General features: G+C 35.9%; 3 protein-coding genes across 3 annotated transcripts in view; 2 read left to right on the forward strand and 1 right to left on the reverse strand.

The window, feature by feature from the left end:
- The window catches only part of LOC127446978 (neuroligin-4, X-linked-like), a 760,753-nt gene that overhangs the window by 388,485 nt on the left and 357,621 nt on the right, over nt 1-14,647 (forward strand). Inside the window, exon 6 of the mRNA XM_051708393.1 lies at nt 11,229-11,506. The gene's annotated coding sequence lies outside the window, so the exon portion shown is untranslated. The remainder of the gene's footprint in view (nt 1-11,228; nt 11,507-14,647) is intronic.
- LOC127446991 (ankyrin repeat domain-containing protein SOWAHC-like) lies at nt 3,918-6,244 on the reverse strand. Its single transcript, XM_051708412.1, has one exon. It carries the CDS (start codon nt 6,071-6,073, stop codon nt 4,520-4,522), a length of 1,554 nt encoding a protein of 517 aa, XP_051564372.1. The 5' UTR covers nt 6,074-6,244; the 3' UTR covers nt 3,918-4,519.
- Nucleotides 6,657-14,647, forward strand: part of LOC127446996 (septin-8-like) — a 19,069-nt gene continuing 11,078 nt past the window's right edge. Inside the window, exons 1-4 of the mRNA XM_051708421.1 lie at nt 6,657-6,822; nt 9,622-9,736; nt 9,873-10,068; nt 10,401-10,587. Coding sequence (XP_051564381.1) covers nt 6,793-6,822; nt 9,622-9,736; nt 9,873-10,068; nt 10,401-10,587 — 528 coding nt within the window. The 5' untranslated portion in view covers nt 6,657-6,792. The remainder of the gene's footprint in view (nt 6,823-9,621; nt 9,737-9,872; nt 10,069-10,400; nt 10,588-14,647) is intronic.

Here is a 14,647-nt window from a genome sequence, read left to right on the forward strand (position 1 = left end):
AAAGCACAATAGATGTGTTAGGACTTGTGTTGATATTACCTAATGTTTCTGCCTTCATGCCAGAAAAAGCTGTCATACCTGCATTTTACTGAATTACTGGTATCTGATATACTGAATTTCAAGAGAAAGAAAACTGAGCCAATTTTTAATTCAGTTTATGACACCAAACTACAGCGTTCTCCTAAAGAAAAAACAAATCAGATAAACAGGATAAAATAAGCATAACACTTGAAAAAAAATGTACATTTCAAGTTTGACCCAATAACATTTCAGTGTTAAATATCTATAATTATATATGTATCTATAGATAACACACACACACACACACACACACACGGAGACGCACTCACTCACACACACACACACACACACACATCCACAAACACACACACACACACAGACACACACACTCACACACACCCCCACTCACACACTCACTCACAGACAGACAGACAGACAGACACACACACACACACACACACACACACACACACACACACACACACACATCCACACACACACACACACACACGGAGACGCACTCACTCACTCACACACACACACACACACACACACACACACACTCACACACACACACACACACACACACACACACACACACACACACACACACGGAGACGCACTCACTCACTCACACACACACACACACACACACACACACACACACACACGGAGACGCACTCACTCACTCACACACACACACACACACACACACACACGGAGACGCACTCACTCACTCACACACACACACAAACACACACACACGGAGACGCACTCACTCACTCACACACACACACACACACACACACATCCACAAACACACACAGACACACACACTCACACACGCACACTCACAGACAGACAGACACACACAAACACACACACACACACTCACACACTCACTCACAGACAGACAGACAGACACACACACACTCACACACATACACACACACACACACTCAACACACACACACGCACTCACACAAACACTTACAGACACAGAGACACACACAAACACACACTCACACACAACACTCTCACAACACAAACACACACACTCACTCAACACAAACACACACACTCACTCAACACAAACACACACACTCACTCACAGACAGACAGACACACACACACACACGGAGACGCACTCACTCACTCACACACACACACACACACACGGAGACGCACACACTCACTCACACACACACACACGGAGACGCACACACTCACTCACACACACACACACACGCACATCCACAAACACACACAGACACACAGACACACACACTCACACACGCACACTCACAGATAGACAGACACACACAAACACACACTCACTCACAGACAGACAGACAGACACACACACACTCACACACATACACACACACTCAACACACACACACACACTCACACAAACACTTACAGACACAGAGACACACACAAACACACACTCACACACAACACTCTCACAACACAAACACACACACTCACTCACAGACAGACAGACACACACACACACACGCACTCACTCACACGCACACTCACACACAACACTCTCACAACACAAACACACACACTCACTCACAGACACTCACAAACACACACTCTCTCACACTCACACATTCTTCAGAAAATGTCAAATCAAGTTGGTTTTATCAAAACAAATAAAAATTTTATTAATGCAACAAAAACATTTAGCAAATATTTGGGTATTTTAAAAGAGCTTTTCTACCCATTACATGTACCTACAGTATATTAGAGACATTATTATTATTATTATTATTATTATTATTATTGGCCCAATTTCATTATATGCAAAGGCACTTAATAAAATTAAAAATACTTATTTGGGATTAGTGTTATATAAGACCTATTAAAACATAAAAGCTTGTTAAATCTGTATTCACTTGGATCTTTGTGATCAACTAAAATTGCACTGATCATGGAATTAAACTTCCTCAAATCATTTTAGACAGCAGCTTTAAAATCACATATATAAACACACTGAAGTCATGTTCACATTTATATGAAAACAACAGTCACAACACACTTTTACATCTGGAAGACATTCATGAAAGACACAGCACCCTAAAACAGGAGAACTAGACAATAACATGCAAAACAAAAAGTGCATATTGGGCTGGTTACAAATGGAGCGTGCAAAATGTTCATTCAAAAACAATCTATATTTATTAAAGCATTGTATTAATAAAAGGGTCAGTATATATGTGACTCTGGTGCATAATTGTGTTTGCAGTTAGTACAGATGAACAGTCTGGTAATACCTCGTCTCCATTAAACTAGTAAACGGGCAGATTAGTGTCACATGAACGCTTCAGACGTCGTTTGATCTTAAATAGATGAACGTTCTGTCATTATTGTAATCTTGCTGTAACGATTCTTTAAAATTCTCCTTTTGTGTTTGCCAGACAAAAGTAACCGTACATGGATACAAATAAGAATTCTTTTAAAAATCCAGTTGTGTGTGTCCAATTTGGTTTCTTACATTTTTTTAGAAATAATAATAAAAGATTAGTCTGCACTATTATAGTACACCAGCATTTCTTTTGTCAAGAATTTCAGCTTTTAATGAGACTTATTTATTTATTACTGTCTAAGGACGGTTGCACCACATGACCTTCCCAGAAAGAAATACCCAAATGACTTTGAAGTCAGTAATTAAAAACATGTACATCATAGAGGAGGTGTATGGAAGCCCATTTATGCCACATTGAAAAAGAATTAATACTAATAAAAAGTCCAAATTATTGATTAGATTTAAAATCAATTTTGAGTTAAAAACGTACAATTATGAGATTCAAATTCACAGTTAAATTAAAATTCATATTTATCACAAAAAAGTATTTTTATGATATAAAGTCAAAGTTATGAGATTAGTACGTCACAATTATGACATAAAAAGTAATAATTATAAAATACTAATTTAATAATAATTACTAATCTAATAATAATAATTATGATTTTTTAATCTCATGATTATGACCTTTTCATTTCATAATGATTACTTACAAATAAATCATAGTTATGATTTAGTATCTCATAATTATAACTTTTAATCTAAAAATTATGAGATGAAAAGTCAATTATTAGATTCAAAGTCTTAATACTAATATAAAGTCCAAATTATTGATTAGATTTAGTCAATTTTGAGTTAAAAACTTATAATTATGAGATTCAAATTCATAATTATTAAATTAAAATTATGACATAATTAGTCATTATTATGATACAGTCAAAATGATGACATTAAAAAGTTATTTTATGAGACACTAATCTAATAATTATTATTATTATTATGATTTTTAATCTCATGGTTATGACTTTATCTCATTATTATGACTCGCAAATAATTTTTACTCATAATTATGATTTAATATCTTATAATTATGAGGTAGTAAGTTACAATTATAAGATTAAGTCATAATTATAAGATAAAAAGTCAATTTTGAGTTAAAAACGTATAATTATTACATTCAAAGTTATATTTAAGACATAAAAAGTATCTTTTATGATAAAAGTCAAAGTTACAAGATAGTAAATCATAATTATGACATTAAAAAGTTATTATTATGAGATACTAATCTAATAATTATTATTATGATGATTTTTAATCTCATAATTATGACTTTATCTCATTATTACGACTCATTATGACAATTACGACTAACTATGAGACAGTAAATTACAATTATAAGATTAAGTCATAATTATGAGATTCAAATTCACAATTATTCAATTAAAATTCATATTTACGACATAATTAGTCATTATTATGATACAGTCAAAATGATGACATTAAAAAGTTTTTTTATGAGACACTAATCTAATAATAATAATTATTATTATGATTTTTAATCACATGGTTATGACTTTATCTCATTATTATGACTCGCAAATAATTTTTACTCATAATTATGATTTAATATCTTATAATTATGAGATACTAACCTCACAAACACAGCCTTTAATCTCATGATTATTATATCTTACTAATAATTTGGATTTATCTCAATTATGAGAGTATCTCATACACACCAAAAAATTAAAAGATTTACACATTTCCATTTAATAACAAAATATAATCAAATTGAACTGCGTAATCTTTAAAAATAATAATAATAATAAAACACTAAATATTTTAAGTTTTGTTAAAATAACTGTTAAAAATTCCATTTGAAGAAATGTAGTTATGATATCACTTTAACCTCAAATTATGACTTACCAAAGCACAGTTTTTGTTTATTTTTAGTGGTGGAAACGGGCCCTCCATAGGTGGTGTACTAGTTATTTAGTGTGAATTGCACTTTTGACTCATTTTTAAATAACTTAATAGATCCGGAAAACAAAGATGAGCGTCATGTTATTGACCCACATGGATTTGGATTGCCATTTTTTGGGTGTTGCCAAACTGTCACCATATTTCAGAGACTTTCGTCATTGTAAACATTGCAGAACAACTCAAAACTACAAAAAAATGTCATCCGAAGAGGTTTGACATGGGTCTTGATTTGACGGGGCTCTTGAGTGAATCGTCTCCTTCCTCATTCTCTCTGAATGAAGTGCTGTGGACAATCTGCGTCTTGAACCTGTTCCTCTGCAGTCTGATGCGGCCGATGGACGACTTCCGATACAGTGCCCTGGGCTTGACCTGACCGTCACCTGCGACCTCCTCAGGGTGGTTTAATAAGCGCAGAGGGTTTAGATTGGATGGCAGGACTTTAGGAATCCTCCATCGCCCAGCTTCAGGTGCATTCTCCGTATCCGAGTTCCCACAAGCCCCAATGATGTCTTTGATGTCCCCCGTGACGTTGGCTTGGAGATACTGAGATGCTTTCTTCCCACTATAATCCCTGATGTCCACATCAGCATCATACGCTCCCACCAGAAGCTTCATGACTTCAATGTGGTTGTGCATGGCCGCCAGGTGCAGCGGGGTGTAGCCGGCGCTGGAGCGGGCGTTTATGTTGATGGCAACGTTGTGCTGTCTGGCGAAGCTCACCAGCATGGCGAAAAGCTCATGTTGGCCTTGCTTGGCCGCCCAGTGCAGACATGTGAAACCAGTGACAAAGTCCTTCTTGGAGATAAGAGTGGGTTCACACATGAGCAGCCGTTGGAGACTGTCCCATTCACCATCTGCTGTACACATCATCCATTCGTGCTCCAAAGGGTCTAGTGTTACCAAGGCACAGTCCTCATCCATCGAGGACATCATGAAGTCACTGTTTCTGGAGGATATGCGGTGGACCAGTGAGTGCCTCACCTGTGGAGACCTGCTCATCATGAGCTCCAGGAAGTTCTTGCGGCTGCCTTTTGGGGTGCTGCCATCTGTGCCATCACACGGTCCATCATGAGGTTCTTCCTCAGAGGAGGTAAACAAACTGCGCTGAGATCCTCTCGATGTTCTTCGTCGAATCACAACCTGGGTAGCTTTGATGGGTTCCAGTTCCTCTGCCCTAGATTCCAGTTTTCCAGTTGACTGGCCATTAGAGAGCTCCAGAACAATAGACTTGATGTCATTTCCATTCTCTTGTGCCATTTCGCCCGTTATATTTGAGACATCTGAAAGACTGCGGTGAGAACTTGAAGAATCGCTCTTCTCAATCAATGCAATGTCTGAAATGCATTCAGATGCAATGGTTTTGCCATCACTTACAGCATCCAATTTGGCATCCATTACCTTAGACTTATGATTATTGTGCTTTCCATTGATTTCCTCATTAACATTGCCATTTTCTTCGAATAGTAAGGCATGCATTCCTCTGTTGATGCCTTCATCTCCATCATATTCTCGCGTCCGCATCTCTGGGTATCTGTATTTCTTCTTCAAGCACACCACTTTCTGTCCATTCTCTTGTTTCACATAGGCGATATTATCAACAAAACGCTTAAATCTCTCTTTTAAGAGCGTTCTCTCTGTATTTCCACCGCTCAGGAAGACTTTAAAATGCTCTATCAAGTCCTTGTTTTTCACACGCCCCCCATTTTCTATGAGAAAGTCCAGAACGGATTCTTGCGTGCACTCCGTCGCCATTATATAATATGTTTTATAATAAAAAATGCATAAATATATTAATTCGCATTGGATTCCGTCTGTCTCATTTTAAGGCGATGACATGTATATATAGTTTGGCTGAGCTGTTTTGTCTTATATTAACAGTACGTTGTGGATGAGATTAAATGAGTGCGCAATGTGTCAGATAGAGGTCGGCAGAGCTTTATAATGATGTTTGCATCCGAGCAACTCTTGCTAGGAGAACGGAATCACTAAAGTGAAACTGGAGTACACAGGCGTTCATTTTGGCTCAAACATGCCGTTCATTAACACCGACAGGCTGCTCCGTCTTGAGCCAAAATGCCTTCCTGTTACATCGCGTTCTCTGGGAGGAATTGAGAGCGGACGGGAGCGAGCTTGGAACATACCATTGGGCTAGGACAAGGGGGATTATGGCTTCACTGAATGTTATAGGTTTTATTTAGCGAAAATTCCTTTGATTTGTAGCTTTTATTAGGGTTAAAGTGAATATATTAGTATGGAAATGGCCAACAAAATATAATGTACTCTAAAGTCGCCTTGTTTTTGTCTACTACAATTCGCACAAGTCCACCCAGAGGCGGTGAAATGGTAAAGCAGCTGTTCCCAGTGGTTTGTCTGCTGGAAATTATTGGACAAGGCGGGTCACAGCAACTTTTAACTTTCGACTGAAAGTGAAGCGATATTTCTCCAAATATTCACGATCTTTCTGCGCGTAAATGGCATCATCTGAAGTGGTTCGACAGATGGTACGTATGTGGACGATATATTGCAGGTTCTGAGTGTTTTTCTGGCTCAGTGACTGTGAAGTTTGGGAGAGTGGGAGTGAGTTGGCGTGCGCGCGCTGCTTGGGAGTGTCCGAGAACTATTTCACAACTATTTTTTTTCTCTTTAAATTATCAATCTCAATATACACATTTGATTTATCAATCTGAATACATCAATGTTAATTTTGGATTGCATTTATAGTTGTATACAATATCCCTGGGATTTTTATTTTTCATTTAAACCTGGAAATAAACACATTTTTGACATTTTGAAAAAAATAATATTTCATTTGTGTTATCAGATTTATTAGACTATCCGACTATTTTCCACATTTTTGAATATTTGTAAAGTAATCAAAACTTTGAAAGCACAACTGGAAGTATGGGAATTAGATGGTGACCAAAATGTTCAGCAAATCAAAACTATTTGAGGATTAAAGAAATATTTCGTGTTCAATACAAGTTAAGCTCAATCGACAGTATTTGTGGCATAATGTTGATTACCACAAAAATTTATTTTTTAAAATCTGTGTTACAGTGAGACACTTACAATGGAAGTCAATGGGGGTCAGTCTGTAAACATTAAAATACTCACTGTTTCAAAAGTATAGACACAAGACGTAAACATTATGTGTGTTAACATGATTTTACTGTGATAAAATCCCTTACTAACCGCATCTGTGTAAAGATATAGCCAATTTACAACTCCGTTGCCATGACGATGTAATGCCGTACCCTAAAACGACTTTATAAAGACGACTTAACTTTCCAGCAAATAATACACAACAGAAAAAAAAAGATGTAAGTTCTTATATAAAATTGTAAACTTCACATTTTTGCCTTTAAACCCTCCAAAAATTGCCCCATTCACTTCCAATGTAAGTGTCTCACAGGAACCTCGATTTTGGCTTTTTTTTTTTTAAAGGGGTCATGACATGAGGAATACAATTTTCCGGGATTTTTTGACATATAAGTGGCCATTGTACTATAAAAACATACTGTAAGTTTCAGAACTCAAAACTTCCTCCTCACTGCAAAAAAAGAGTATTTGTTGAAACTGAAGGCGGTCGCACACCGGACGAGAAGCGCCACGCCGCGTCGCGGCTAGGACACGGCACAGGTATCAAACACAGGGCACGTCAATGCGGTTCGCGTGGCAGACAGTGCCCACAAATGTTAGCAAGGTTTTCCCATTTTTAAAGAATGAACATTAGAGTAAATACTGTATGTCCATTGATAATGATTTGGGTCGAATTTAATGGAAAATATGCGAGTTGCGCTCCGTGGTGTGGCTGAAATTTGAGCAGCCTCCAGAGTCGTAGGTGGGCGCGGCCGAAAGACAGCGAGTGCTGGCGGCGGTGTGCGTACATTAATAGAAAACAATTGTTTCTAATTTTAGAATGTCGCGTGCCGGTGTGCGACCCCCTTTAGCTGTCAAAACGACATTTTGTTCTCACATTGTGATGTCACACTGTGGTAGACATTTGCATCTGACCGTCTTCACAACAACACATCAACACCTACGTAAACGTATCACTTCCCACCAATTCCAGCGTTACGGACGTGACAGTTGTGAAAGCAGCACTTGCATGACGAGGGGAAAACCATCCAAAACGCTAAAACTTGTAGACTTTGATCTCCGAGACATCTGTATGTCCATCTAGGCTGCATTATGGATTTTAATAAGACTGAAATCGCGATATAACCTTACACAAATACTAAGCTGTGAAAGGCTGCGTATTGAAGTCTGCATTGACCGCTTCAGACAGCGGGAGTAAAGTTTAAGCGGCATGTTTATCATATTACAGATCAAAATCGCAAAGTTTGTCAAAATGGTCCCTTTCCAAATGCAGGTGCTTGAAACAAGTCACTGATGAAAGCAATATTCAGTGATCTGTCAGAATCATCATGGTAAAGAACGAGCGGTAGAGGTTTGTGATTCTCTCATTGACATACATATGATTTAATATGAAGCCTCCATAATGATCACGTCCGTAACGCATTTTTATAAGTGTTTCAAGTAACAAAGGGAGAGTAAATATAGATCTAAAGGAACAATTTAAAAGGGGTTTTGTGCCTTTGCTGAAAACGTTATTTTTCCATGGTATGGTTGACATTTTCGTGGAATGGCTCTTCCGTAGCCCCGCCCAGCAGGGAGAGAGAGCAGAACAGCCAAGAGCAGAGAGCCAATCAGAACAGTGGGCGTGTACTCGAGTCTTAAAGGAGAAACGCCAACAAAACTGAGCGTTTCTGACAGGGAGTCGGAATCAGGGTGGAAAATGATCTGTTTTTTGTGCAAAAAACTACTAATATTATAAGTGAACCGCAAGGAACGTATTCAAATAATAAAAAAATGCACGGACCCTTTAACGAAAAGGAGGGATGAGGTGAAATGAACTTTTGTGGTAATCAACACTATGACACACTATGATTTGGCGATTAAGTTTAACTTAATCCTGGAATATTCCTTCAATTTCATGTCATCACAGTGAAATGAGGTTATAGAGATGTTATTGTGAAGTATCAGTTGTGAGCTCATTGAAGCTTCCACACAACAGCAGAGAAACTAAATCTAATAAAGTCACATTTAAGAGAATCAGTTACACGAGCTTCATGCACTGGACTCCTCCAGCCCGCTTCATTCACAGACGGGTCAAAAGACCATTGTTGAACTTTGATTACGACAAACGTTCAACAACAGTAGCTTCTTCTGCATTAAATACCAGCGGTCAGTGTGAGGGCGACTGTGGGCTTTTATGATGGGCTTTCTCTTCTTCGCAGGACAAGAACGCCCGTCCACTGGGTTTATCGGGCCATGTTGGCTTTGACAGTCTGCCAGATCAACTGGTGAACAAGTCCACTAATCAGGGGTTCTGCTTCAACATTCTGTGCATTGGTAAGAATGAAGTAAGACAGTAAACATTTTGACTGCTCATGGACTTGAATACGACATTCAGATAAGCAACTTAATATTGTACATGTGAAATGTAATGAAATTGATGCAGATGAACTGCTAACTCTCTCTCCTCTAGGTGAAACTGGTATTGGAAAATCAACTTTGATGGACACTCTTTTCAACACCAATTTTGAGAATTTCGAGTCTTCTCATTTTGAGCCGAAGGTGAAGTTGCGAGCGCAGACGTACGATCTTCAGGAGAGTAATGTTCGCCTAAAGCTCACTGTGGTTAATACTGTTGGATTTGGAGATCAGATGAACAAGCAGGAAAGGTTGGTGGTTCCGTCCATGTTATATTGAACATCTGATGTTCTTCAGTGTTGAAGAGTTCGAGCTGAATTAAAACACAAAGTGTGTAATTGATGCATAACTAGTGGCACCAAAAAGGCCAGACATAATAACATTGGCTGAACCAATGGTGTGAGATTAGGGCGGTGCTACCTGTTTACTGACCAATGGAAGGCAAGGGAGTGTTTGAAACTTGTGGTGCAAAAATGACACTTCTGCTTTACTGTAGAAAGGTTTCACCACATTAAGTGTAAACATTTTCTTTTCCGTAAGTTTGTGCAAATATTGAATCCCTCTCTGTGTGAATGTTTTCCAGTTACCAGCACATTGTGGATTACATTGACACTCAGTTTGAATCGTACTTACAAGAGGAGTTGAAGATCAAACGCTCTCTTCATAACTACCACGACTCCAGAATCCACGCGTGTCTCTATTTCATCGCGCCCTCCGGACACTCGCTCAAATCCTTAGATCTGGTCACCATGAAGAAGCTGGACAGTAAGGTGAGCCTGTCATCTCACTTTTGTCATGTTTTTCACAAAGGTTTTGTCTGAAATGAAAGGGTCAGTACTGGTGTGGGCATGAAATACTGCCTTCAAGTCCTCATAGGAAATCATAATTACGAAGTGAACTTTATAATTATATAATTATAATTGACTCCGATTTGCTTCGACCATGCTTGTTAACCCTTTAAGCTCGGATGGGCCTGCTGAAAAATCATCAAAATATTAATAACTTCAGTCTTGACCAACACAAAAAGGTATCGTTTGAAAGCTTAGAAGCTCTACTTTACAATGCATGTAGACATTATGACCAAAACTGAACAAGGGCTTTGAAATTTGCAGATAAATCAGAAATGTTCCGTTTTGATAATTTATAAAAACATCTGCACTGTACATATTATTACAATCAGTAAAAACATCAAACTGATCAAATAGTCATGTGTCATATGTTGTTGGAAAGCTCTTAAAGAGTACAATACAACCAGCCTATTTGTTTTACTCACAGACAAAAATATAGCGAGTAACAGCTAAGTATATGTCTTTGACAATTATGTTGGTGTTGCTTATATGCAGCGATTTTGCTTATAACTTAACAAAAAATAAACAGAACATAAAATATCACATATCATTACTTAGAGGAGGTGATTATCTTTCAAACGAGTCCACACACAAGATAATCAGATGCATAGATCATTAGATAATCCACATGAAGCACAATGTTACATATGACCACCAGGAGATGGCGCCAAATACATGACACAGACTCAATGATGACTCAGATGACACAGAATGAAACTCATTCTGTGAAATCTCATTACTAATATCATGTCAGCATGCTATGCAAACCTTTAGTCATTGTTATGTTTGCATGTGTAATTAGTTCTTATGTACAATTATTATGTTTTATTTGTTTGGAGATGTTTTTGGACACTATGATCAATTATTTTTGTAATGCTGTAACTTTTGATTGCTTTGTTGTATCAACACAACATTTTTCTCAGATACAGTTGACATGATTGAGAACAAAACAAAAGCAGTTTTTAGGAGCCAACTTATTTACACCCAGAGATATATAATGGCAACTAAGGAAAAAAGAAAATTTTTGGCTCATTTATTTTATTTTTAAGCAGTTTCTTAGGCCGAGACTTTCAGAGTGTATCATAATCTATATCATTAAATTTTTTTAAAGTTTTCTTTACAATGATACCAAACACTTGACACTCCTTGTTTTTTTTTTTTTTATCAAGTTATAAGCCTTTAATTTTGGGTATGCCACTGAAACAGGAAATCTTTAAAACACATGTGAGCATTTCTTGTCTCACAACTCATAAGTGAGTGTTAAAAGAGAAATGTTTTAGTGTTCAATTTCAGTAGCAAAAATAGCATTTAAATTTAAAGAAATATTCCACGTTTAATACAAGTTAAGCTCAGTCGACAGCATTTGTGGCATAATGTTGATTACCAGACAAATTAATTTTGACTCGTCCCTCCTTTTCTTTAAATCTGTGTTCCAGTGAGACACTTAAAATGGAAGTAAATGGGGTCAATCCATAAATGTTAAAATACTCACTGTTTCAAAAGTATAGACATGACATAAACAATATGTGTGTTAACATGAATTTACTGTGATAAAATCACTTACTAACCGCATCTGTGTAGTTATATCTGATTTTACAACTTCGTTGTCATGACGACGTAATGCCGTAAACCCTAAAACGACAGTAAAAACAACAATTTCTACAACTGTACAGCTCAAATAATACACAAGTTTTAACAGAACAATTAATGCAAGTACTTTTATAAAATTATAAGAAGGTCCAGACGGAATCTGTGCACGCAGAAAACCAGTCGAATTGCGACTTACGCCATTAACCTCTTCAACTCTATGGGGGGCGCTATATCGTGAAAAAGTTTACGCTTAAAACGTTAAAGTCTCTGTATACATAAGTCAGGCATATGAGGTATCATTTGAAAGCTTAGAATCTGAGCTTTTCAGAGATAACCATCACTTCTGCACTTATGTTACTTAAAATAACAAAATAAGGCCTCTTTGCATTGAAAATTAGCGCCCCCTAGAGGTAATGGGGTAGAAATATTTATATGAAAATAAAAGTCCTTCACATAGCACATAAATGGACAAATCATATATCAAATGAAAGCTCTGTCATCTGACTGTACAGTTAAATTTGTGCCCTAATACCACATTTCAAAAGATTAAAATACATTAAAGTCATCAAATACAAACGTCTCTTTTATGCTCCAATAACTGCTGCTTTAAGCCTCAAATAGCCATAACTTTTATATCTGCTTTTATCTTATGAAGTTATCTAAAAAACTTTTTTTTTTTACTTTAATGACATATATTGAGCTTGTAGTCCACTCAGAGGCTGAGATATTCAATGAAACATTGAGGGTGGTGCTTGAACTGAAAATTAGACTGAATGTCTGTAGACGAGCACATCTGTGAGGGATAAATGTGTTAGAGTGCCACCTACATTTCAGATCTGTATATTGTGATGGAATGTGACATCTAGTGGAATACAAAATTTGACTTTTCAAAGTGAGGTAGAGCAAACAGAACCAGAATTACATGTTTACAAATTTAGGACAAATATATATATCCTGATGGATCATTTTACTCTTTAATAAAGAGTACTTTTTGTTAAGGTTTACAAGTAATGGAAAGGAACTGTTTTGCATATGTTCTGAAAGTAATTATAATATTAATAATAATAAATTCAAACTTAACATTTCATGATTCAGGCTTTGTTCAAAGTTTTGTGAGAGTATAGAATCATGTAGTAGAATTCAGTACCGTAAATCGAACCAAATATTCTAAAAAATAAAAAAATCACATTTTAATAAAATACAGGAAATAAAAATGTAATTTGTTTAGTCCGATTAATCTAAAAATAATAATCGAAGATTAATCGATTATCAAAATAATTGTTAGTTGAATATAGAATCATGTAGTAGAATTCAGTACCATAAATTGAACCAAATATCTTTATAATTTAATTTAAAAAAAAATCACATTTTAATAAAATACAGGAAATAAAAATGTCATTTTTTTTGTCCGATTAATCGATTAATCTAAAAATAATAATCGAAGATTAATCGATTATCAAAATAATCGTTAGTCGAATTTAGAATCATGTAGTAGAATTCAGTACCGTAAATCAACCAAATATTCTTTATAATAAAAAAGAAAGAAAAAAAACAAATTTTAATAAAATACAGGAAATAAAAATGTCATTTTTTAGTCCGATTAATTAATTCATCTAAAAATAATAATCGAAGATTAATCGATTATCAAAATAATCGTTAGTTCAATATAGAATCATGTAGTAGAATTCAGTACTGTAAATTGAACCGAATATTCTTTATAATTTAATAAAAAATAAAAAAAATCACATTTTAATAAAATACAGGATAAAAATGGCATTTTTTAATCCGATTAATCTAAAAATAATAATCGAAGATTAATCGATTAATCGCGTCAACAATGCAAAATATTAATTTGTAATGTTCTGTCATAATATATCAAATGTGAGTTCTGTTGTTTAGAATTGTAAAAATGTTTTAAAAGTGCAAAATAAGATTTTTTTCCACGTATAAATCGTCATGTTATCATCGTGTATTTTTTCTTTCATTGTGGTTCTCCTAAAATTTTAACCCGTCATGTGTTCAACAGATGTGATCCATGTTCAATGAAAATTATTTATTGCTTGAACAATAAAATAGCTTTTGTGCATTTTTTAAAGCACAATTCAAAGCAAAACAGTGATCTGATGACAAAAAGGTAAGTGGCAAAGTATCGGGATCACCTATAGTTTTTAGTTAAAATTGGCATCGACCAAAAAAATGCAAATCGGTGCATCAGTATCAGATCTATTTTATGTCTTAAATAAAGCATGTGAAATAAAATGATATGCAGATAAAATGGATATTCTTGGTTATATTGAAATGCTTTTAGTTTGTCGACTGAACTGTATCTGATTGCACTGCTAGAAGACTCGTTGCTCTCTGTAACACAGAAGGAATGTTTGAAATGTTTTGT

Source organism: Myxocyprinus asiaticus, chromosome 10, assembly GCF_019703515.2.
Source record: "Myxocyprinus asiaticus isolate MX2 ecotype Aquarium Trade chromosome 10, UBuf_Myxa_2, whole genome shotgun sequence".
NCBI lineage: Eukaryota > Metazoa > Chordata > Actinopteri > Cypriniformes > Catostomidae > Myxocyprinus > Myxocyprinus asiaticus.

Coding starts and splice junctions, on each gene's coding strand:
- LOC127446991 (XM_051708412.1), bottom strand. CDS start 6,073: ATGGCGACGGAGTGCACGCAAGAATCCGTTCTGGACTTTCTCATAGAA.